This window comes from Euleptes europaea, chromosome 7, assembly GCF_029931775.1.
Source record: "Euleptes europaea isolate rEulEur1 chromosome 7, rEulEur1.hap1, whole genome shotgun sequence".
In the NCBI taxonomy this organism is placed as follows: Eukaryota; Metazoa; Chordata; class Lepidosauria; order Squamata; family Sphaerodactylidae; genus Euleptes; species Euleptes europaea.
In genome coordinates, this window is record NC_079318.1 from 81,569,598 (window position 1) to 81,593,000 (window position 23,403).

A 23,403-nucleotide genomic window follows, 5' to 3' on the forward strand; every position below is an offset into this window, starting at 1 on the left:
CTTGAAAGTGTTTTGTCAGTATCAGCTCTTGGGGATGACTCGAGGGCAGCTTTCCAGCTTTTGGAATCTGTGGAAAGAGGCTTGAACACATGAAGCTGCCTTATACTGAATCAGACCCTTGGTCCATCAAAGCCAGTATTGTCTGCTCAGATCAGCAGTGGCTCTCCAGGGTCTCAGGCATGGGTCTTTCACATCACCTACTTGCCTACATCCTTTAACTGGAGATGCCAGGGACTGAACCTGGGATCTTCTGTATGCCAAGCAGAGGCTCTACCACTGAGGCACGGCCCCTCCTAAAAAAAAATCCTCAGATCAGAGAAGTAAAATGTATGGAAATGTCGAAGCCATAGGGTGAAAACTGGGTTGTTGGGGTTTTTTAGGGGAGGGGATGGAAGAAGTGGAAACATTTGGGGAAATTGATGCATAAGCAATACTTTCCTATCAAGCCTCAGTTTAAGTCACTGCTTACAAAACACGGAATGCATCATGTATAAAACTCAAGTCTATAAAATTGAACTATTTGGCATATTTATGGAATTTTAAAGCAAAATTGCAAACATATCCAGCGCTAGAAAGAGAGAGCTGCCGAATGCTGCCCTTTATAGTGCCCTGGCGCATGTCTTTTAGTTCTCACCATTTGAGAGGTAGGAAAAATAAAAGATCAAAATGGCAAATGTTGTAGAAAAGAAACTAAAGTTCCTCTCCTACAGTCAAAATAGGCCTTGCAGCATATTTGGACATTGAGCTAAACTTTATAACATTGAAAACTTGGGGCTTTTTGATTGCGTATTATACATATTGTAGCATATTAACTGCAGACAAAATAAGTCAAATTTAAGTAATAAATATATCTTTGAAACTGAGTTGCATATGTCTACAATATACACGTAATTGTCATTATCCAGTGCTGTAGATTTGCTTACATAAAAATGTTCCTATTATACATTTTGAATTGCAAAACTTTGACTTGAAAAGCATTTCACTCATTCCAAAAGAGAAAATATTTATTGGGAAGTTTTTCCCCCAGTGCACTTCCATTTTTTTCCACTGAAGAGAAAAAAAAGTTCTCTGCAGATTTTCCAGCTCTCCCGTCCCCCCGGTTTTCACATCTCCCTGCATCTGCTTACAGATTCTTGGGCCAGAGAAAACCACTTGGTTGAGCTGCTGGCATGGTCAGCAACAGGCCCAATCTGGCCCCTTTGGAAATCTGTTCCAGGTTTATGCAGGGCCCATTTGCTGGGAAAGATTGAGGCTGTCTGGAGCAGAATCGTATGAAGAGTCAGAAATCTTGGCTGCCTTTCTTGACCTTCTCTTTGTGGCGCTGATGCACGATCAAGTGCTTTAAAGCTCTGCAGAGTCAATGCATATTGAGAAGAATGCTATTGAGGAGGGGGAACAAATCTTTAAAATAGAAAGGAAATCCTTACATCACAAGACAACGCGTCTGACAAAGTGGACTCAAGGCCCCTGAACCGTGAATGTGTTAGTCTTTCAGGCGCTTTTCTTGTTATTGCAAGATTGGGGAAACGATCTGTTGCAACGAGTCAATTTTATAAAGGCTTGAGAGAACCCCGGTTTAAGAAACTGCAAACAGGGATTTTTACATCTCTGACTGTCTGAATGCTAATGGTACTGAGATGTGGTGTGTGTGTGTGTTAAGTGTTGTCAAGTCGCTTCCGACTCATGGCGACCCTATGAATCAAAGTCCTCCAAAATGTCCTATCTTTGACAGCCTTGCTCAGATCTTATAAACTGAGGGCCGTGGCTTCCTTTATTGAATCAATCCATCTCTTGTTGGGTCTTCCTCTTTTCCTGCTGCCCTCAACTTTTCCTAGCATCACTGTCTTTTCCAGTGACTTTTGTCTTCTCATAATGTGACCAAAATACAATAGCCTCAGTTTAGTCATTTTAGCTTCTAAGGTCAGTTCAGGCTTGATTTGATCTATAACCCACTGATTTGTTTTTTTGGCAGTCTACGGTATCCACAACACTCTCCTCCAAACACCACATTTCAAAGGAATCTACTTTCTTCCTATCAGCTTTCTTCAGTGTCCAGCTTTCACACCCATACATACTGTAGTAACGGGGTAAAGGTCCCCTGTGCAAGCACCAGGTCATTCTTGACCCATGGGGTGATGTCACATCCCAACATTTTCTAGGCAGACTTTGTTTACGGGGTGGTTTGCCAGTGCCTTCCCCAGTCATCTTCCCTTTACCCCCAGCAAGCTGGGTACTCATTTTACCGACCTCGGAAGGATGGAAGGCTGAGTCAACCTTGAGCCAGCTACCTGAACCGACTTCCGTTGGGATCGAACTCAGGTCGTGAGCAAAGCTTTGGACTGCAGTACTGCAGCTTACCACTCTGCGCCACGGGGCTCCTAACAGGGAATACGATGGCATGAATTAACTTAATCTTGGTGGCCGGTGACACATCCCGACACTTTAGAAGCTTTTGTAGCTCCTTCATGGCTGCCCTTCCCAGTCTCAATCTCCTGATTTCTCTCTCCTACTGATGGGTGGGGCAGCCCAATGATTTGAACCTGTTGCAGAGAGGCAAATGCACGTTGTAGGATTTCTTCTTTAGAGTGCTTCTTGATCCACAGGTACACTTATCTGGGCTCTGTGCGTGGGGCTGTTCCTGTAATACACCAAGGGCTGGTACTTAATCTGAACCGTGAAAGCTAGAATGGAATGGGCGTGCAGGTGGGGAAACGAGGGAAGACTGATGGGAATGTGAATGGAACACCCTTGACTGGGACCAAAAACACACGGAAGGAAGGAAGGGGAGGGCTGTGAATGCTGTAATTAGTTAATTGCTACTTATTTGTCAGGGCCTGGAATGTTGCATTTAATCAGAACGAGCAACGTTCTACAACCCCCCCCCTTTGGAGCAAATGTTGGCGTAATAAAAACAGTTGGCGTAATCTTGTTATGTTGTTGATTGTGTTTGACTAGGGCAGCAGAGGAGTTATTATTCCGGTGGGTTGTGCCCAACCACTTCGCTCAGCTATTGGCGACGTGTCCCTCCAGTGCAGGGCTTCTTAAACTTTTTCTGCTCGCGGCCCGTTTTCGCCCGAGAAATTTTTACACGACCCCGGGTATATAAAATAGGTATACAAAGCAAACATTTACTGATAATACAACATAAAGAATTTTCCCCCCCTGCTTGGATCACTGTTATGGGTATTTTAGTTATGTTAGCAGCACGGTTTTAGTTTCTTTTCAAGAATTTGTATTATGAGTATTTTAGTAATGTTATATTTCCATTTCCTTTTATTGTTATATTCTCATTTTCTCTTTAAAAATTCTGTAAGAAAAAAATCCAAATTTGAAGACCCCAGGACCTAACTAGCGATGATGTGGGAGATCCATTATCAGAGTTTCCCAATATTTTTAAAATCAAAGTATCAGCCATGCCAGGTCCTGATTAATTCTGGGAACATGGGATGGGAGGAAGCTTATTTCTTCCACCCGTACATAATTTTGCCAATCAACACTCCCCCCCTTCCTGTGTACTGTTATTACTATAAAAGGGGAAAATATTAACATAATATTCTGCCTCCCCCCCCTTTCCAAGGGAAAAAAAAAGAAACCTTTTACTGAGGCCAAGTTTTTTGCCCCCCCCCCCCCCCCGGGGCACAGACTGGTAAGCTGCAGTACTGCAGTCGAAAGCTCTGCTAACCACCTGAGTTCAATCCCGACGGAAGTCGGTTTCAGGTAGCCTGCTCAAGGTTGACTCAGCCTTCCAGCCTTCCGAGGTCGGTAAAATGAGTACCAAGCTTGCTGGGGGTAAAGTGTAGACGGCTGGGGAAGGCACTGGCAAACCACCCCGTAAACGCAGTCTGCCTAGTAAACCTCGGGATGTGACGTCACCCCATGGGCCAGGAATGTCCCAGTACCTGCACAGAGGACTACCTTTACCTTTTACCACATTCAGTTACGCAGCCCACAGTTTAAGAAGCTTTGCTCTAGAACAAGGGGACGTAAGAGGCTTATGATGGCGGACGTCTCCCTGCTCTGGACGAAGACACAGCCTTAGCCAAGAGAAACGGTGCTATGCAAGCCATCAAGTACAATGAATAGTGTGTTGTTAAAGAGGGGGACCCTAAACTGAACATTTTTTTATTAAAAAAATTATTATTAAAAAAATGTGGAAGCTGCTGCTTAGGTTGGGCCACCAGCCTCCGTGAGCTGAAAGTGTCCCTGTGTATCCCAGATGCTTCAACAAAGGGAGGAACTCTGACTTTTAACCATGCGCCATCTGTAAAAAAAAACCCAAGCCTGAGCCTAAATCTTTAGAAGCCGTCCTGTTCCGAGGAGAGGCTCCTGCAAAGGAGGCAATAGGTTTGGTCCGCCACCACAGGGGAGATTTCCAAGTCCCCCCCCCCCCGTAAAAGTAACCTGGAGGGGTTGACTTGCTGCTGGAAAAGGATGATCCAAGGGTTTCAGAGGCCATCTTCCCTTTAAATCATGGAGGGGTCTGACCCTTCACTCTAGCTTCTGGCTGTGGTCAAACCAGATGCCTACAAAAAAGAGCAAGGGTCCAGTAGCGCCTTAAAAACTTAACAAAATTTCTGGCAGGGTATGAGCTCAGAAGGGAGAAATTCTGTTAGTCTTTAAGGCTCTACTGGACTCTTGCTCTTTTCTACCGCTATGGACAGACTAACACATCTGCCCATCATGATCAGATGCCTATAGGATGCTTATAAAATACTGCAAGACGATGACAGTCGTTCTCCTCTTTGTTTTGTCTTCTGCAGGGAGGGACTGGAGGCATTTTCTTCCCTGCAGAATTCATTCCTAGCTCTCTTGACTAGTGGCCATTCAGGAGTCCTGCCCTCTGTGTCTCTTAAACGAAAAGGAGGTTCAAAGTGAGCCCCCCTCCCCAATAACATACAGCCCCTCCTGTTCTTTTCTTCTCTTTTGTTCCCAGCACCCATCTTTCACATGAAAGGGGCTGCTTCCCAATCCACAGCTCCTTTCCCTGAAAAGCCAGTGATTAATTGACGGGCCAGTAAGTCCCCCAACCCCACCTGCAGGGCAAAATAACAGGTGTTGTGAATGTGCTGGAGAGACAAATGGAGAGCCGAGGCTGGGTTGCTGTCTTACTTCTTCCCTGCTGACACTGTCAGAAAGAGAGGGGGGGGGAAGGCTTGCAGGGAAAATAGAGAAATCTCTGCCTTTAATCTCTGATACTTATGCTAATGATGGAATTTCTATTAAGTTTCTAATGATCTTTGTCAGTTTCCTTGGTTTAAAAATAAACCCCCATTAGATCCCATTATTCATACCATAACAGTGCCATTCATGGTGCACCGGTGCTGGTATCAATATTTATTTTATAAAGGCACAGAATTAATGGGATAAGAATGGCATTTCGGCATTCATTCAGACAAACCTGCACACCTGCATGCCGGGGGGGGGGAGGTTGAGCACTGACAGTTCCCTCTCCCCCGCCCTTCAAAGAAACCGGGCTTCCCTGCAGATAGCGCCAGGGAGACTCGCCAACTGCAGTCAAAGTTGCTGCAGTGGGAATGGGAGAGAAATATGGGGAGCCGGGGGTGCCGTGGGCCACGCCATCCTGCTCCGAGGAGAGGCTCCTGCCCAGGGGACATTAGGCTTGGCCGGCCACCTCTCCCTGGCCCAGAATCTTGCCTGTGGACAGGGACAAGCCACAGGGGAGCTTTCCAAACAGGCAGTCCCTGTCGTTAATCCCTGGCACGTGGCTGTTGGAGGGATCTGGTCCTTGCACCAGAAGGTTCTGCTTTTGCCTAGCAGGGCTGGTAGCTATTGACAAAGGATCCAGGTACAAAGGTAGCTGTTGGCCAGGATCCAAAAACCGATGTACTTAACCATGCATTTGAACTCAGAAGCAACCCTACCCAACAAAACAACTGTGTCCCTGAAGGGCATGTGGCATTTTGTGGGGGTCGCTGTCTGGGAGAAAAGGAAGTTGATGTTGCCGTGTACGTCTGAAGTTCTTGGGGGCATTAAAGTAGCGCTCCGGATACTGGCCCATGTGTTCGGTTTTTCCAGGCACCTGCCTCTGCTAGTAACTATTGCCTTGTACTGTGGCAGGTGTGTTAGAAACATAGAGTTGGAAGGGACCACCAGGGCCATTTAGTCCAACCCCTGCACAATGCAGGAAATTCACAACTACCTCCCCTCCACACCCCCAGTGACCCCTACTCCATGCCCAGAAGATGGCCAAGATGCCCTCCCTCTCATCATCTGCCTAAGGTCACAGAATCAGCATTGCTGACAGATGGCCATCTAGCCTCTTCTTAAAAACCTCCAGGGAAGGAGAGCCCACCACCTCCGGAGGAAGCCTGTTCCACCGAGGAACCACTCAGAAAATTCTTCCTAATGTCTAGACGGAAACTCGTTTGATTTAATTTCAACCTGTTGTTTTTGGTCCAACCTTCTGGGGCAACAGAAAACAACTCGGCACCATCCTCTTTATGACAGTCCTTCAAGTACTTGAAGATGGTTATCATATCAGCCAACAGCAGAGGACAGGCCAGCAATTAACCTCAGTCACACCAGCCCTCTTCGCTCAGCAGCAATAAGACAAAAGAACAAAGGGGACCACTCAGAAGCCCCTCTCCAGCAGGCCTCAAGCACCCACTCACTCTCACACACAGCAACCTCAGCTACTGCTCCCCAGCAGCTGAGGTGAAAAAAACTTGCACCGACCTCTCTAGCAGCTTTGGCTCCTGCTCTGCTACTGAGCCCAGCTGCCTCAGCTCTGCCTCTGGCTAGAGGAGCCTTCTTATAGGAAGTTTCCTTGGGGTAGGACCGTGTTGGCGAACCTATGGCACGCGTGCCCGACCTGGCACGCGTAGCCCTCTCTGCCGGCACGCGGGTAAGTGGCTCGGGACGGGACCGAAAGTCCAGACGGGCGAGGCAGCGACGGATGGAAGAGGTGGAGAGAGAGCAAGCCCGCTTCCCGAGGGACGGGGCGAGGAACCGGCAAGCCGACAGCCGACAGAAGACGGAGCGCAGTAGACGCGGCGGCGCGCTGCCGCACCCCAGCTGTAGCCCCGCCGCCCGGTCGCGCCTGCGCCAGTCAGAGGACTTGGCTGGGGGCGTGGGGAGGAGGGCAGGATGTTTCAGCCCTCCCTCTAGTCCCGCCCCCAAGACCTTATTAGGGTCTCTGCGTTCCGTGTTCTGTCGGCTTGCCGGTTCCTCGCCCCGTCCCTCGGGAAGCGGGCTTGCTCTCTCTCCACCTCTTCCATCCGTCGCTGCCTCGCCCGTCTGGACTTTCGGTCCCGTCCCGAGCCACTTACCCGCGTGCCGGCAGAGGAGGCTCCACCCCCACCAAAAGTCGACCACGAAGCCTCTCCTCACCGCCCCATTTCGGGTTTATTCCCCCCCCCCCACAAGAGAGGTGGTGTGTGAGGTAAAGCGCCACCCTCCCCCTCCCCTCACAGCGCGGCCGGGTTTTGAATGCGCGCTCGAGGGCCGGCAGCGCCAAGGCGGGCGGCGAGGAGGAGGTCGGGGCTCGGGGGGGTGGGGAAAGCAATGTTTGATTCAAAACTCTGCATGGGGGGTTATTGGCCATTTATGAATGGGAGGTTTTGCATTGGATTTGCCATTCAGATGCACATTTTCCCCATCCAGATCCTCAGAACTCAACAATAAGCCCCCCTGCAGAGTTTTTTTTCAGACGGAACCCTCTGAATATAGAGCAGGTTTTGCTTCATATATTTGCCTTAGGGTTGCCAGGTGTCTCTCCCCCAGTCATTTACCTCTTTTCCTGATGGTTCAGTTACAAATATCAAGTTTCACTTTGAAGAAGAGTTTGTTTTTATATGCCGACTTTCTCTACCACTTAAGGAAGAATCAAACCGGCTTTAAATCACCTTCCCCTCCCCACAACAGATACCCTGGCCATTTATGCATGGTCAGTTTTGATGTTCGCTAAAAGCTCTTTTTTAAAATGTGAATTTAAAACTGCCTATTCACGGTCTCGAAGCAAAAGGAGAAATTCCACCCCTCCCACTCGCCTGCTCCTTTGTTCCTGTTTGCATAGCCATTAGCATGTGCATAGCTAACCCGCCGCTGTTATTTTGCATGGTTCCTTCAGGGGGATTCTTCAGGTTAAATTGCCGTGTTGGCACTTTGCGATATATAAGAGGGTTTTGGTTTGCAGTTTGGGCACTCAGTCTCTAAAAGGTTCGCCATCACTGGGGTAGGAGAACACTTCCCTCCGAAATCTGCTGCCAGTCGGTTTCAGTGAGCCACCTCCCCCCCCCCCCCCGCGTGCGCTTTGCATTTTGAGAGAGCGTGAATAGTTTTTCCTCGGTCGGTGTCTCCATTCCACTTACAATTTGGCAAATCTCATATCACTTCTTCTGTTGGTCAGTATTTTTCTAAGCTAAAAGCTCCAGCTTCTTTCAGTCTAGCCGGTCCAACTCTCTGATAACATCACAGGCCCTGTTCTCCATAACTTCCTTTCTCCTGTCTGAAGTGGCACAATCGGAATTGCGCCTGGCATTCTGTTACCCAGAAACCTTTGGGTGCAAGGGGCCGCTGTAAGTTGCTTAAAGTGGGATGGGGGAACCGGAGGCCAGTGGGCCCTGCCTTGACTTCATAGGGGGTGCAAGGACTCAGATTGCAGGACCCCCATGTTAAATTGGTTTTCTTCTTCTGTGTGGTTCAGCTTCCCTCTGCATGGTGGTCGTGCCAGCCAGAGATGGACTGCTTAAATCACATGAGCAAGGATTGGTAGTGGGCAGGCCGCTAATGTGCTGTGGTGGTCCAGTTGCAAGAGGCAGGTGTCCCTAAGCCGTGGCTTTTACCTTCTTTGGGGTGGGGAGAGGAAAGGCAGAAGGACCACTGCTGCAGCCTCAGAGTTGGTGGGCAGGGCTGATGGGATTTTTAAATTTTAATATTTTTTTGCTCTGTGTTGCATTTTAGATGCAATGTGTGTGAAAATACTCTGTTGTTAGCTCTTACTCATAGGAGAAAAACCCCATTTCCTGTTCTCAGTGGGTTGTCTTTAAAGTTTTTCTAGCAGGCAAAGGCTGTGGGTACCAGTGAGAGCCAGCATGGTGTAGTGGTTAGGAGTGGGTGGACTGTAATCTGGAAAACAGGGGTTGATTCCCAACTCCTCCACACAAGCGGTGGACTCTAATCTGGTGAATCATGTTTGTTTCCTCACTCCTCCACATGAGCGGTGGACTCTAATCTGGAGAACTGGGTTGGTTTCCCCACTCCTCCACATGACGTCAGCTGGGTGACCTTGGGCCAGTCACAGTTCTCTCCGAACTCTCTCAGCCCGCCTACCTCACAAGGTGCCTGTTGGGGGGAGAGGAAGGGAAAGCGACTGTAAACCGGTTTGATTCTCCTTAAAAGGGAGAGAAAATAGCATATAAAAACCAACTCTTCTTTAACATTTCATGTTTCCAGGCACTGGCATTGAATCTTGCAGTGCCCAGCTGTTCTCCCCCCAACCTGGCTGCTCTCATCTGGAGTCTTTCTTTGCATGTTTAAGCACCATCTCGTCCTTTGATAGTGACCCAGAGGGCCGCTACAAGAGGGATCCTCTGCTGAGCAGCCGCTGAAGCTTTGAACGCAGTCACGTGTGTGTTCTTTCCCTACATCCTGAGTGTGCCATGTTGCTCTCTGCCTGCATCCCCACCACCTGCGCCATCTCTCTCCTCTTTATCTGGCTACAGCGGGATTCTGCCACTGCCTAGCAACCTGGGGCTGCCTTCACACTTTTGGCTCCTTTATTTAGGGCTAAGGTGGCATGGTATAGCTTGATCTCGTCAGATTTCAGAAGCTAAGCAGGGTCAGTACTTGGAGGGGAGACCACCAAGGAAGACTTTGCAGAGGAAGGCATTGGCAAAGCCACCTCTGCTTCTCACTTGCCTCAAAAGCCCCTTGCTGGGGTCACCATAAGTCAGCTGCAACTTGATGGCACTTTATACACATGCATTAGGCCTTGCAAGAAGAAGAGGTGGTTTTTAGATGCTGAATTTCTCTACCACTTAAGGGACAATCAAACCAGCTCACAATCACCTTCCCTTCCCCTCCTCACAAAAGGCACCCTTTGAGGCAAGTGGGGCTGAGAGAGTGTGACTAGCCCAAAGCCATCTAGCTGGTTTCATGTGTAAAAAGGTAAAGGTCCCCTGTGCATGCACCGGGTCATTCCTGACCCATGGGATGACATCACATCCCAATGTTTACTAGGCAGACTTTGTTTATGGGGTGGTTTGCCAGTGCCTCCCCCAGTCATCTTCCCTTTATCCCCAGCAAGCTGGGTACTCATTTTACCAGCCTTGGAAGGATGGAAGGCTGAGTCAACCCTGAGCCAGCTATCTGAAACTGACTTCCGTTGGGATCGAACTCAGGTTGTGAGCAGAGCTGGGACTGCAGAACTGCAGTGTACCACTCTGCGCCACGGGGCTTCATGTGCAGGAGTGGGGAAACCAACCTGGTTCACCAGATTAGCCTCCCGCTCATGTGGAAGAGTGGGGAATCAAACCTTCAGATCAGAGTCCACCGCTCCAAACCACCTCTCTTAACCACTACACCACACTGCAAATTGGAGAAGCTTTGGGGCGGCACTTAATTACTGGCTTGCCAGGTCCTCTTTATTCTCTCTCTTGCCAACCAAGATGGGCAAGGGCAGTAAAAGAAGGCTGGGAGATTGAGTGGCTGACCTGAAACAAGGAGGAGTTCGTGTCCAGCCCAATAAGAGGTACAAACCAGGGTTGTAAGAAAGATTTAACTTGCCAGTAGTGAGAGTGTGGGACTAGGACGTGGGATTTCAATCCCTATTTAGCCTCAGAGCTCGCATGGTGGCCTTGGGCTGTTCGCTCTCTCTCAGCCTGTCCACGCTTGCAGGGGTGTTGTGAGGATAAAATGTAGGAGAGGAGAGCCAGGTGTGCCACACTGAGTTTTTTTGGAGAAAGGATGAGATAAGAACATAGGAAAGGCCATGCTGGATCAGACCAAGGCCCATCAAGTCCAGCAGTCTGTTCACACAGTGGCCAACCAGGAAGCTTCTAGGAAGCCCACAAACAAGACAATGACTGCAGCAGCATTATCCTGCCTATGTTCCACAGCACCTAATATAATAGGCCTGCTCCTCTGATCCTGGAGAGAATAGGTATGCATCATGACTAGCATCCATTTTGACTAATAGCCATGGATAGCCCTCTCCTTCATGAATATGTCCCCTCTTAAAGCCTTCCAAGTTGGCAGCCATCATCACATGCTGTGGCAGGGAGTTCCACAATTTAACCGTGCTGGATAAATAGCGATGGATGTTCATGTAACTTGTGGAAACAAATGGAGGAGGGGAGGCAGTTATCAAGTACATTCTCCTAAGCTGAAATTTTCCGGTAAGAATACAAATGTGTAATCCTCCCTCTTCCCTTTTCCATATTCCGAGCTTCTAGATGAGGTTGGATGTTTTACTTGAAGGTCTGCGAAACATTGGATTTGACATGGCAACACGTTGCGTGACTGCCTCAATGTGTTAATCGACAAGACTGGTGGTACCCGATTTAAACATGATGTGCGTGAGTCAAAATAGCTCACCTGCGTGGTTTTTTCTTTTCTTTTTTTGCACGGGCCTGGCATCCTGCTTCCACTTGGACGGCCACCCATGCAAAAGAACTAGGCGTGCCTGGTGCAAATGCTGACGCAATGGCAACCTGGGCTGTGGCTCCCTGCCAGGTTCACTGAGCACACAGAGCTGCTTTGCATGGGTCATCAGCTGGTTCAAGCAGGACTCTCATGTTCTTGTGACTCTAGGTGAGGGGTCTGGAGACCAAGTCCTATGAGGAAAGGTTGGAGGAGCTGGGTATGTTTAGCCTGAAGAGGAGAAGGCTGAGAGGGGATATGATAACCATCTTCGAGTACTTGAAGGACTGTCACATAGAGGAGGGTGCCAAGTTGTTTTCTGTTGCCCCAGAAGGTCGGACCAGAACCAACAGGTTGAAATTAAATCAAAAGAGTTTCCGTCTAGACATTAGGAAGAATTTTCTAACAGTTAGAGCGGTTCCTCAGTGGAACAGGCTTCCTTGGGAGGTGGTAAGCTCTCCTTCCCTGGAGGTTTTTAAGCAGAGGCTAGATGGCCATCTGTCAGCAATGCTGATTCTGTGACCTTAGGCAGATGATGAGAGGGCGGGCATCTTGCCCATCTTCTGGGCATGGAGTAGGGGTCGCTGGGGTGTGTGTGGGGGGAGGTAGTTGTGAATTTCCTGCATTGTGCAGGAGGCTGGACTAGATGACCCTGGTGGTCCCTTCCAACTCTATGATTCTATGGGCTCGGACTCAGGTAGCTCCTCTTGCCTCGGCAGCATCACACTTAGATCCAGCCTTCAGGTGGAGTGTGCTCTCGTGTGTGCTTTAATGTCCCTCCAGAGCAAAGCTGGAAGCTGTCTACTTGACCTTTTCAAAAGCGGGAGCTTCAGACTCCAATTTCTCAAATTTAATGTTTTGGCCCTGCTTGGCTGACTTCCCTGAAACCACTAGAGCCATTCTTAAAGGTGCGCATCTTGGAGAGCCAGCATGGTATAGTGGTTAAGAGCAGCAGACTCTAATCTGGAGAACCCGATTTGATTCCCCACTCCTCCACATGAAGCCTGCTGGGTGACCTTGGGCCAGTCACAGGTCTCTCCAAACACTCTCAGTCCATCCCACCTACCTCACAAGCCAGCTGGGTGACCTTGGGCTAGTCACAGCTCTCTCAGAGCTCTCAGCCCCACCTACCTCACAGGGTGTCTGTTGTGGGGAGGGGAAGGGGAGGCGATTGTAAACTGCTTTGAGATTCCTTAAAGGTAGAGAAAAGCGGGATATAAAAACCAACTTTTCTCCTCCTCCTTCTGAGATTCCTTTTTGTGGCACACCTTGGTCAGGCTAGAGGGGCCCTGTCTTGAGAATCAGGGCTGACCCTTGATCTCCCGTGAATACCCTTCTAGCCAGGTGACTCTGGTTTTAGGCATGGATACATTGAGGGCCACCCCACCCCTCTAAGTTTAAAGAACTCAGAAGTAATAAAATTGTGCCCTTGAAATCTGTATTGTTGCTCATTTGCCTTGGTCATTTGCTACACAGGCATTTGCAGTCCTGGTCGTTGAAGCCAAAGGACATCCATCACCATTGGTATGCCCCATGCCATGGGAGTTGAAGGTTGCCATAGAGTCTTCCGGCGACCAGAGGAGGGCAACAAAGATGGTGAGGGGTCTGGAGGTTTTTAAGCAGAGGCTAGATGGCCATCTGTCAGCAATGCTGATTCTATGACCTCAGGCAGATCACGAGAGGGAGGGCATCTTGGCCATCTTCTGAGCCTGGAGTAGGGGTCACTGGGTGTGTGTGTGGGGGAGGTAGTTGTGAATTTCCTGCATCGTGCAGGGGTTTGGACTAGATGACCCTAGTGGTCCCTGCCAACTCTGATTCTAAGGTCATCGCCCCCCAAATTTACTGATCTGCATCAGGTGATCTGCAGTTATAATTAATATGCACAACGTGCCAGAACTATTTCTGCAGATGCCTTTGCTTGCAAGCATTTGGATTATTCTGGCCTCTTTGCTTCTGATGTGTGAACTTTCCAGTTGGTGGCAGGTTCCTTAACTGCAGGGCGCCCTGGAGGCTCAACGTCTGCATTCTCTTCTTGGGAGCCCCCCCCCCTTTCACAGTCTGGTGAGCCTGAGCTGATGAAGACGTTGGCCAGATCTCTTATCAACCAAGGGCTTTGTGGCACAGCAGAGTGCTTGATGAACAAACACGAGAGAAACTGGGGCTCGAGGCTGTCTGGGAGCTGTGCTCTCCAGGTGTGTGTGGGCTGGCTGCTTTGCTCCTACTGAGTTTCAAAGGGGAGGGCACCCAGTAGGTGACCCTGTAGGTGACCAGAGAAGCACTTTGTTATTTTGCATTTCCACAGGTACTTTAAAAAAATCAATAACATGTGCCAGGGAGGGGTTGGCCATGCTTGGTAGAATCATAGAATTATAGAGTTGGCAGGGACCACCAGGGTCATCTAGTCCTACCCCCTGCACAATGCAGGAAATTCACAACTACCTCCCCCACACACACACCCAGTGACCCCTACATGCCCAGAAGATGGCCAAGGTGCCCTCCCTCTCATGATCTGCCTAAGGTCATAGAATCAGCTCTAACTTAGAAAATTCTTCCTAATGTCTAGACGGAAACTCTTATGCTTTAATTTCAATCCATTGGTTCTGGTCAGACCTTCTGGAGCAACAGAAAACAACTTGGCACCCTCCTCTATGTGACAGCCCTTCAAGCGCTTGAAGATGGTTGGGAAACCACCGCGGAAGTTCCCGGTTGCCATGCAGGGGTAGGCATTGGCAAACCACCCCAGTTTGTCTCTTGCCTCGAAACCCCAACAGGGTCACCATAAGTGGGCTGCAACTTTACGGCCCTTTTACACCACCAGGGAGGGGTCCTGTAGAATTTCTGCACTTAGCAGTTGGCCTCACAAAGATTTAGGGTTGCCAGCCTCCAGGTGGAGGCTGGAGATCTCCCGCTATTACAACTGGTCTTCTGGATCATCTCCAGGTAACAGAGATCAGCTTGCCTGGAGAAAAGGGCTGCTTTGAAAGGAGGACGCTATTGAAATCCCTCCCCTCCCCAAACCCTGCCCTCCTGAGGCTCACCCCTGCAAATCTCCAGGTATTTCCCAACTCAGAGCTGGCGAGCCTACAAAGAGTCCCACTCCAGAATAACCGGGCTCCTTTTCCTCTTCTCTGCATCCTGTGACTCCCCCTTCACTCTCTTTCATCCCTTCCTCCCCTCCCAGTTCACCCCCAATTTTTGCAAGTTGTAATGGGGGGGATGAATTATTCATTGCTGCCCCTTCTTGTGGAAACTCTCTGGGGAGGGGGAGGAGGATCTGCATATCTCAGCTGCTGACCTACATTTGATTTTTTCCCCCCACCGCCTTCCTCCCTCGCTCTCTTCTCCTTTTGCAGTGTTGCCCTGTAATGTTGGGGTGGGGGTTAGGCAATGGTGGGGCATGTCATGCCCTCAGGCTCCCTGCCGACTCACCCTGGGTCCCTTGTGCCCGCACTAGATGGTCACTGTGTCTGCCAAGGCAGTGGGCTGATAAGCCTGCAGTTACACCTTGGGAGAAAGACCTGGTTAAAATTGGCTCCTGCTTCCCAGTCCTTTGTTCAGTCCAGAAACAGACAGAAGAGAGAACTGGATTATTCTGCCCTTGATGGCACAACCCCATGATTGGGAATCTGCCCCCTCAGTGTGTCTCCCCCAAAGCTTTGGGGTGCAGGCCCTTTGAAATCCTAAAGCCAGCATGGTGTAGTGGTTAAGAGCAGTGGTTTGTAGCGGTGGACTCTGATCTGGAGAAGCGGGTTTGATTCCCCACTCCTCCACATGAGCGGTGGAGGCTGATCTGGTGAACTGGATCTGTTTCTCCACGTGAAGCCAGCTGGGTGACCTTGGGATAGTCACAGCTCTCTTGGAGCTCTCTCAGCCCAACCTACCTCACAGGGTGTCTGTTGTGGGGAAGGGAAAGTGATTGTAAGCCAGTTTGATTCTTCCTTAAGTGGTAGAGAAAGTCAGCATATAAAAACCAACTCTTCTTCTTCTTCCATCATAATGGAATTGACACCTATCAGCAAAAGATATTGGGAAGGAACAAAAAGGAACCTGGGATGCAGCAGGAGCAGCTTCTTCTGAATTTTGACAGTTTTTTAGGAGCACCAGGTTCTATACAGAATACCAGAGAGAGAGATGGCCCTCTTCCCCGTATGTGTATCAAGTGCTGTCAAGTTGCAGCTGCCTTATGACAATCCACTAGGGTTTTCAAGGCAAGAGACTAACAGTGGTGGTGAGCCAGCATGGTGTAGTAGCGGACTCTAATCTGGTGAACCGGGTTTGTTTCCTCACTCCTCCACATGAGCAGCGGACTCTGATCTGGAGAATCCCCACTCCACATTAAGCCTGCTGGGTGAACTTGGGCTAGTCACAGTTTTCTTAGAACTCTGTCAGCCTCACCTACCTCTCAAGGTGTCTGTTGTAGGGAAGGGAAGGTGATTGTAAGCCACTTTAAGACAGTAGAGAAAAGTGGGGTATAAAAACCAACTCTTCTTCTTCCAGTGCCTTCCTCTGCATAGAGGCCCTGTTATTCCTTGGTGGTCTCCCATCCAAATACTAACCAGGGCTGACCCTGCTTAGCTTCCAAGTTCTAACCAGTTTGGGCTATATACCATGCTGCCTTCTCTCCCACCCCCCTTCCTCATGGTGGTTTACAATCTACACAAAATGGGGAGGGGGGGAACAATCCTTGCATGGCAGCTTTCCAGTTCTGCCCTAGTTTAATCCTGCTTTACCCATACAGCAGAATCTGGGGGCGAAATGGCTCGCTCCACTTTGAACTGCCCATGGAGGGGCAGGAAGAGCATGTTTCTGAATGCCCCTTGTACCTCAGAAAGCAGCACAGCATGGGACATGGGGAGAGTGGCCAGGAGCCAAAGCCATTGCTTATATGAGAGATCCATCAGTTCCCTCTCACCCCTCCCCCCGGCCACATGTTGGTGTATCTCATCCCACAGGACACTCTTCAGGTATGTTTATCCTGAAGGGAAGAAGACTGAGAGGGGACATGATCACCATCTTCAAGTACTTGAAAGGCTGTCATATAGAGGATGGTGCCAAGTTGTTTTCTGTTGCTCAAGAAGGTCGGACCAGAACCAACGGGTTGAAATTAAATCAAAAGAGTTTCCGTCTAGACATTAGGAAGAATTTTCTAACAGAGCGGTTCCTCAGTGGAACAGGCTTCCTTGGGAGGTGGTAAGCTCTCCTTCCCTGGAGGTTTTTAAGCAGAGGCTACATGGCCATTTGTCAGCAATACTGATTCTATGACCTTAAGCAGATCATGAGAGGGAGGGCACCTTGGCCATCTTCTAGGCATGGAGTAGGGGTCACTGTGGGGGTGTGGGGGAGGTAGTTGTGAATTTCCTGCATTGTGCAGGGTTGGTATGTGGAGAATGGACTCTAAGCTTCTCTGGGCTGGAAGTAATGGGGATGGGCTGTGGCTCAGTGGTGGAGCATCTGCTTGGCATGCAGAAGGTCCCAGGTTCAATCCCTGACATCTCCAGTTAAAAGGACCAGGTACGAGGTGATGGGAAAGGCCTCTACCTGAGACACTGGAGAGCTGCTGCCGGTCTGAGTAGACAGTACTGACTTTGATGGACCAAGGGTCTAATTTGGTATAAGGCAGCTTCATGTGTTCATGTGAGTGTAGCGTCAGATTGGGCAGGGCTGAAAATATACCTCCAGCAGTCATCCCGGCCTGCTCGAAATCAGGTGCTGGTGCCAGTGAATTGGAATATTTCCCATGTGGCTCCAAAGAACCGGCAGCCCTTTACCAACAGTTGAAAGAAGGGCTGAGCAGAGAGATGGGTGCACTGAGACTTCTTTTCTCATTGTTTTAGGGGAGGGCAGAGGAGGCAAGTGTTCCTCCCTCATATGCCCCTTCCTCCTCCCTGACATCTCTTTCCCTGCCTGCTCTGTGGCTGAGCATCTATTCCGTGCATCTTCCCTCAGTGAGCCTGGTGGCTGACAATTTCCAAGCCAATCAAGAAGGCTGACAGAGATGGATGGGTGGCAAAGCGTGGGAGGGGGGGGGGACGGATGCCTTGCAGGCTAAACTACCCCCCCCCCCCCCATCATGGCTTGCTAAGTGAATAAGCCGCTTCCTCTGCATGGAGAAGATCACTCTCTCCAGGATACTAGAGGGTACTGTGTTTGGGGGTCCTTAGCATAGGAACTTGTGTGAACCTCAACCCCTTCCCCCATCCCTGAAATGTGCCCTTCATCCCTTTTGTGGCCATTACTGCCTTTCCAAGTGCTGGGAAATAGCCCTTCTCCTACCCACCCCAACCCTCCTGCAACCCTCTGCTGGGCTATCTAGGAGGGGTAAGAGACCTTCCTTCCTCCTTTCCTATTCAGGAACCGAACTGAAATGTCAGGATCGAAATTCAACTCAGAATATAAAACCTTTTCAAAATTCGCAGATTTGATTTTGAGGGGTACTTTGGGGGGAGGGAAGGAGACACCCCCTTGCCAAACTATCTCCTTTTGATCCTTGTTTTGTAGCAGAAATAAGTGGAGTGTTGAGCAGATTTGGAGCCTGTGTTTGAATTGTTTTGAATGGGGATATGGAGGGGGATGTGTGAATTTTCCCCCTTTGGTGCTCCTCCATAAGATTATCTTAGCTTTGGAGGATTCATAGGAAGAGCCCCAAATTCTCATCACATGTAAAGAAACTGCAGGAATTGTGGGCCTGTACCAGGGGCAGGAAAACTTGTTCCCACACCTGTCTACTGGACTTCACTGATTCCAACTCATTCTGCGCTGCAGAAATACCACAAATTTTCATTTTTGGACAATTATGTGGCATCAATTTACAGCTAAAACAGAATTCAAATGTTGGGAGTTCTGTTAACCTGGGAGCTGTATTATGTATTCAAAAGCCTTATGGGTTCTGTAAGATTGTATGTTAGTCATCTGGGAAGGGACTGTTTTGTTTAGCACAGGTTCCAGGACAGCAGAAAGGCTGCATCCCTGCAATATCATGAGCAGCTGTGTGATTTCAAGGGTACAAAAGCTATGATGTAGTGCAACTGTGAGCACAGTACATGAGCGTACATGGTGAAGTGCCTGTAAGTAAGGTGAGAAACCAATAATAGAGGAAGTGTGACTGAGCAAATTTGGCAGAGGAAAGAAAGGTAGAAGAACGGAAACGAATTCCTCCTGGACATTTTCAGTCATCTGCTATGGCAAGATCTTGGGATCTGGGACCGTTTTTGTGTGTTACTGGCAGTACAATAGTATTCTGCAGTGTTTCCTTCCGCCTTATGTCTCTGTGCTGCTGCTTGCCTCCTCACAGGGGCAGGGAAGTGGGCACCTCTTCAGCTTGTTCTGGGGCTACTTTGCTGGTTCCCAGTTAGCTTTGGGCTCAGTCCAAACTTGAGAGGTATTGCTCAAATCCCCTCTGTGATGAAGCAAAGCTTTTCACTGCTGGTTCTAATAATAACGATGCTTCGCGTTAGTGTAATGCTTCCAAGGGTTCAAAAGCCTTCACACCATTATCTTCTTGTGTTCCTTACAACATCCTTGTAAGGTTGGTCAGACTTATTGTCTTCACATTGAAGAGTGAGGATGGGAGGCTCAGAGAATGTGGCTTGCTGAAGGCCAACTGGTGGGTTTGTGAAAGGGGTAGGATTTGAACCAGGAACTTCCTGGTTCATAGGTGTTGTGTTTTTTTGCCACTGTGCATGCCACACCCGTGTTCAGTATTGCGGCATGTGAGTGGAATGCAGCCTCCTTGACTTCCACGATCTTTGGACTGGTCTTTATCAAAGAGGAGATTTTTCCCCCTGGTGTTTCTTAAGTAGGGTCCCCCCCTTGTTTGACGGCTGGACATGCTTGTTGTGCATTGATTATTGTTTGTATCAATGGGTTGTCATTTATCTTCAATCTGTTGCCGAAGATGATATGAACATTCAGATGAAGTATGATTAAAGACTTTTAAACTAAATAAATATGCAACTGTTGGGCCAGATGCAACCTTGCTGGACATAGGCATAATGCAGGTGGGAGAATAAAAACAGCTTGCTTGCAAAGCAAGACTAATCCACAACTGAGACTCCAGTGCTAAGGTGGAATGGAATGGGCAAAAACCAGCCAAGCATGTCTGTGCTGGCCCCAAAGGTCCAGACCTCTCCTGTGTCAGCCAGATGGCACTCCGCACATGCGCAGCAGACCAGTTCTGTTCCCTGCCTGTAGCCATTTTAGGGGGGCCAACAAGACTGATTAAAACTAGTGAGGAACAGCGAAAGAATGCAAAGGAGAAAGTGGTGCCAGCTTCCGGACTACACTGGCTTGCTCGGCCAGTGGTGCCTCTCAGTATGGCCGTTCACAGGGCTCTGGAGCTACCAAGGCCTCACTCTGAATGGCCCGGTGCTCGTGGTTTTTAGTTGCTGTAAAAGCCCAATGAGACAACTATAAGTAGAACAGAAATATTTTGCTTTGTTAAGGCCACTTAATCCAGCCCCTCCCCACAAAGATTTGCAAAGTGAGCATTTGCTTCTCTCCTTAGGAACCTCCCCCCAGGTTGCCAGCTCTGAGTTGGGAAATACCTGGAGATTTTGAGGGTGGAGCCCGTGAAGGGGGAGGGATTTCAGTGGGGTGTAATGCCATAGAGTCCACCTTCCAAAGCAGCCATTTCCTCCAGGGGAACTGATCTCTGTCACCTGGAGGTCAGTTGTAATCCTAGGAGATCTCCTGCCACCACCTGGAGGTTGGCAACCCTACCTCCCCATCAACCTCTTGGCCAGGCCAAATAGACCAACCAGGGTTTTCAGAGCTGGCTAGCCGAACCCTCATGAGCTGGGCCGAATTCCTGGGCAGCCGATTCTGCATCAGCAGAGGCATGCCTGAATCATGCTCTGGGGCTCCCCCTCCTTCCTCCAGAAAAAATATTCTAAGAGGTGGGGGGGTGCAGCAATCAGCTTGTCTGGGCAGGGTTGAGTGGGCCATTACTGGGAGGGCAAATGAGACAGCAGAGCACAATTGTATGCATGGAGGCGGCGTGCCGGCCTCAAAATACAGATGAGGGATGATAGATGGCCCTGCTGGAGCCCCACACCTAGAGGAGGGGGGCCAGGGAGGGCTGGGGGGCCGGGAGACTGATAGGCCTGTCTCAGCCTTTGTCCTTCTCTGTCCATCATCCTGGACAATCTGTTTTGGAACAGAGGGAGGAGGGGCCACAAAGCAAGGGGACTTATGGGGGCAGCCATGGAATCGCCATCTTGATGGGATTGTGGGGTGGGTCCACATCCTGGGAGAAGGGTGGGGAAGCTCCTGTGTGTGTAAAGTGCCGTCAAGTCGCAGCCGACTTATGGCGACCCCTTTTTGGGGTTTTCATGGCAAGAGACTCACAGAGGTGGTTTGCCAGTGCCTTCCTCTGCACAGCAACCCTGGACTTCCTTGGTGGTCGCCCATCCAAATACTAACCAGGGCTGACCCTGCTTTGCTTCTGAGATCTGATGAGATCAGGCTAGCCTGGGCCACCCAGGTCAGGGTGGGGAAGCTCCTAAGTTCTGCTTAATGGTGAACATCCTTCCTCACTTCTTTAGACCAGAAAGCTTTAATTTCTTTCCCCCCAAAATACTGATTTGTTTCTTTTAACGGAGGGGATTCTTATAGTCCAAACTGTTACAGAAGGAGGGTAGGAGGTTTCCTGCCACGAATGCCCGTTGTATTCTCAGAGGGGCATTTCTGTGTTGAGGATAAAAATCACTCTGATCTGATCTGGATTCTGATCTGGAGAACCGGGTTTGATTCCCCACTCCTCCGCGTGAGCAGCGGAGGCTAAACTGGTGAACTGGATTTGTTTCCCTACTCCTCCACACGAAGCCAGCTGGGTGACCTTGGGCCAGTCACACACACTCAGCCCTGCCCACTTCACAGGGTGTTGTGGGGAGGGGAAGGGAAGGTGATTGTAAGCCAGTTTGAGTATCCCTTAAGTGGTAGAGAAAGTTGGCATATAAAAAACCAACTCTTCCTCTTCTTCTTCTTCACTCCACATGTCAACATACACACTTCTTGTTTACTGCGTTATGTGATCTGTGTTCTGGCCACACTGATCTTTGTTTCTGTAACCTCACAGCTAGACTGTTGCAATGTGTTCTGTGTGGGGCTGTCCTTGAAGACCATACAGAAGCTACAATTGGTACCCAGTAGGGCAGCTTGCCTGTTGGTTAGAACGTATAGATGAAACCATATTATCCTCATTTTGGAATAGCTACAACAGCTACCACTGTGTTTCTGCATACAAATCAAAGTGAGGGCTTTGGCCTTGAAAGACGTACCCTGTCTGGGGCCACCTCAGTTGATGGTGACCACCTCTCTCTTTAGGTGCTGCTTCACCCCCTCAGATCCTCCTGAGGCACCTCCTGGTTGATCCCTCCCTTTGCGCTATCCAATCAACCACAGTACTAACCTGCTCTTTTGGGGTGGCCTTTTCAGTGTTACGGAACATCCTCTCCAAGGACTTACAGATGGCCCTTGCGCCACCTGCTTTCCATATGAAATGTTAAGGCTGTTCTGTTCCAGTGGGCATTTGGCAGCTAACTTACAAGGAGGGTATTATTTTCAGGGAAGGATGTGTAGCTGTTACTTCTCGCTTTTCTGTTTTGGGGCAGACTTAATTGCTGAGAGCCAGCGTGGTGTGAGAGCCAGCGTGGTGTAGGGGTTAACAGCGGTGGTTTGGAGCGGTGGACTCTAATTTAGAGAACTGGGTTTGATTTTCCACACCTCCTCATGAGCGGCGGACACTAATCTGGTGAACCGGGTTGGTTTCCCCACTCCTATAAATGAAACCAGCTGGATGACCTTGGGCTAGTCACAGCTCTCTCAGCTCCACCTACCTCACAGGGTGTCTGTTGTGGGGAGGGAAAGAGAAGGGGATTGTAAACCAATTTGATTCTTCCTTAAGTGGTAGAGAAAGTCAGCACATAAAAACCAACTGTTCTTTTTGCTGCTTCTGGGTCAGAATTGTTGTAAGCCACTGTGGTGGGTGGGAAAAGCAGCATATAAATATTTGAATCAATAAATGACAGGTGCCTGCCTGGCCCAAATAAAATGGTATCCAGAGTTTCCAGGTCTCCGCTGGCAGGGAAACTGACGAAGAATCGATCCTCCAAAGGACTCTGTTTCTGACCATTCTGTTTCCCTCTCTCTCGCTCTCTCTTTGTCTGTCCACGTTTCCAGCTGGCACGACGTACATCTTTGGGAAGGGTGGGGCGCTGATCACGTACACATGGCCTCCCAACGACCGCCCCAGCACGCGGGCCGACCGGCTGGCCGTGGGATTCAGCACGCATCAAAAGAACGCCATTCTGGTGCGGGTGGACAGCACCTCCGGGCTCGGTGACTACCTACAGCTGCACATAGTAAGGAGGGGGGGCTGGATCATGGGGGGGCCTTGAGGTGGGAAGGCAGGGGGGCGGGGGGACCATAGCAGATTGAAGTTCCAAACCAAATCTGGGGGTTGGACTAGATGGCCCTGGTGGTCCCTTCCAACTCTATGACTATGAGTCTGCTTCAGAAGTATTTTTTTCCAAGGCAGGGGGGTCAAACTGAACATGCACCCCTCTGCAAATCTTTACTGGACCGGTTCCCGGCTTTCTGTGTGCCTCTTTCTCCTCCCGCTGTCCTCCTTCGCCTCTTTGTTGGGAAATGCTTTCCTGGCTCATGCCTCCTTAGGCAGCATTGCAGGGGGTGAGGTTTTGAGATGGCAGCTGCCGGGTTTTGGGGGTCTGACAATTCCACTAGTGTTGCTGTCTGTTCCTGGGAGAGAAGGTTGAGTGGGGAATCCTGAGCTGCTTCTGCCGA

The 23,403-nt window shown here is 49.5% G+C and overlaps 1 protein-coding gene across 11 annotated transcripts in view; it reads left to right on the forward strand.

Annotated features, from left to right (window-relative positions):
* The window catches only part of NRXN2 (neurexin 2), a 393,602-nt gene that overhangs the window by 258,336 nt on the left and 111,863 nt on the right, over window positions 1-23,403 (forward strand). For all 11 annotated transcript variants that reach the window (XM_056852311.1, XM_056852313.1, XM_056852316.1 and 8 more), the window contains one exon: window positions 22,780-22,961. In XM_056852311.1, the coding sequence (XP_056708289.1) occupies window positions 22,780-22,961 (182 nt within the window). The remainder of the gene's footprint in view (window positions 1-22,779; window positions 22,962-23,403) is intronic.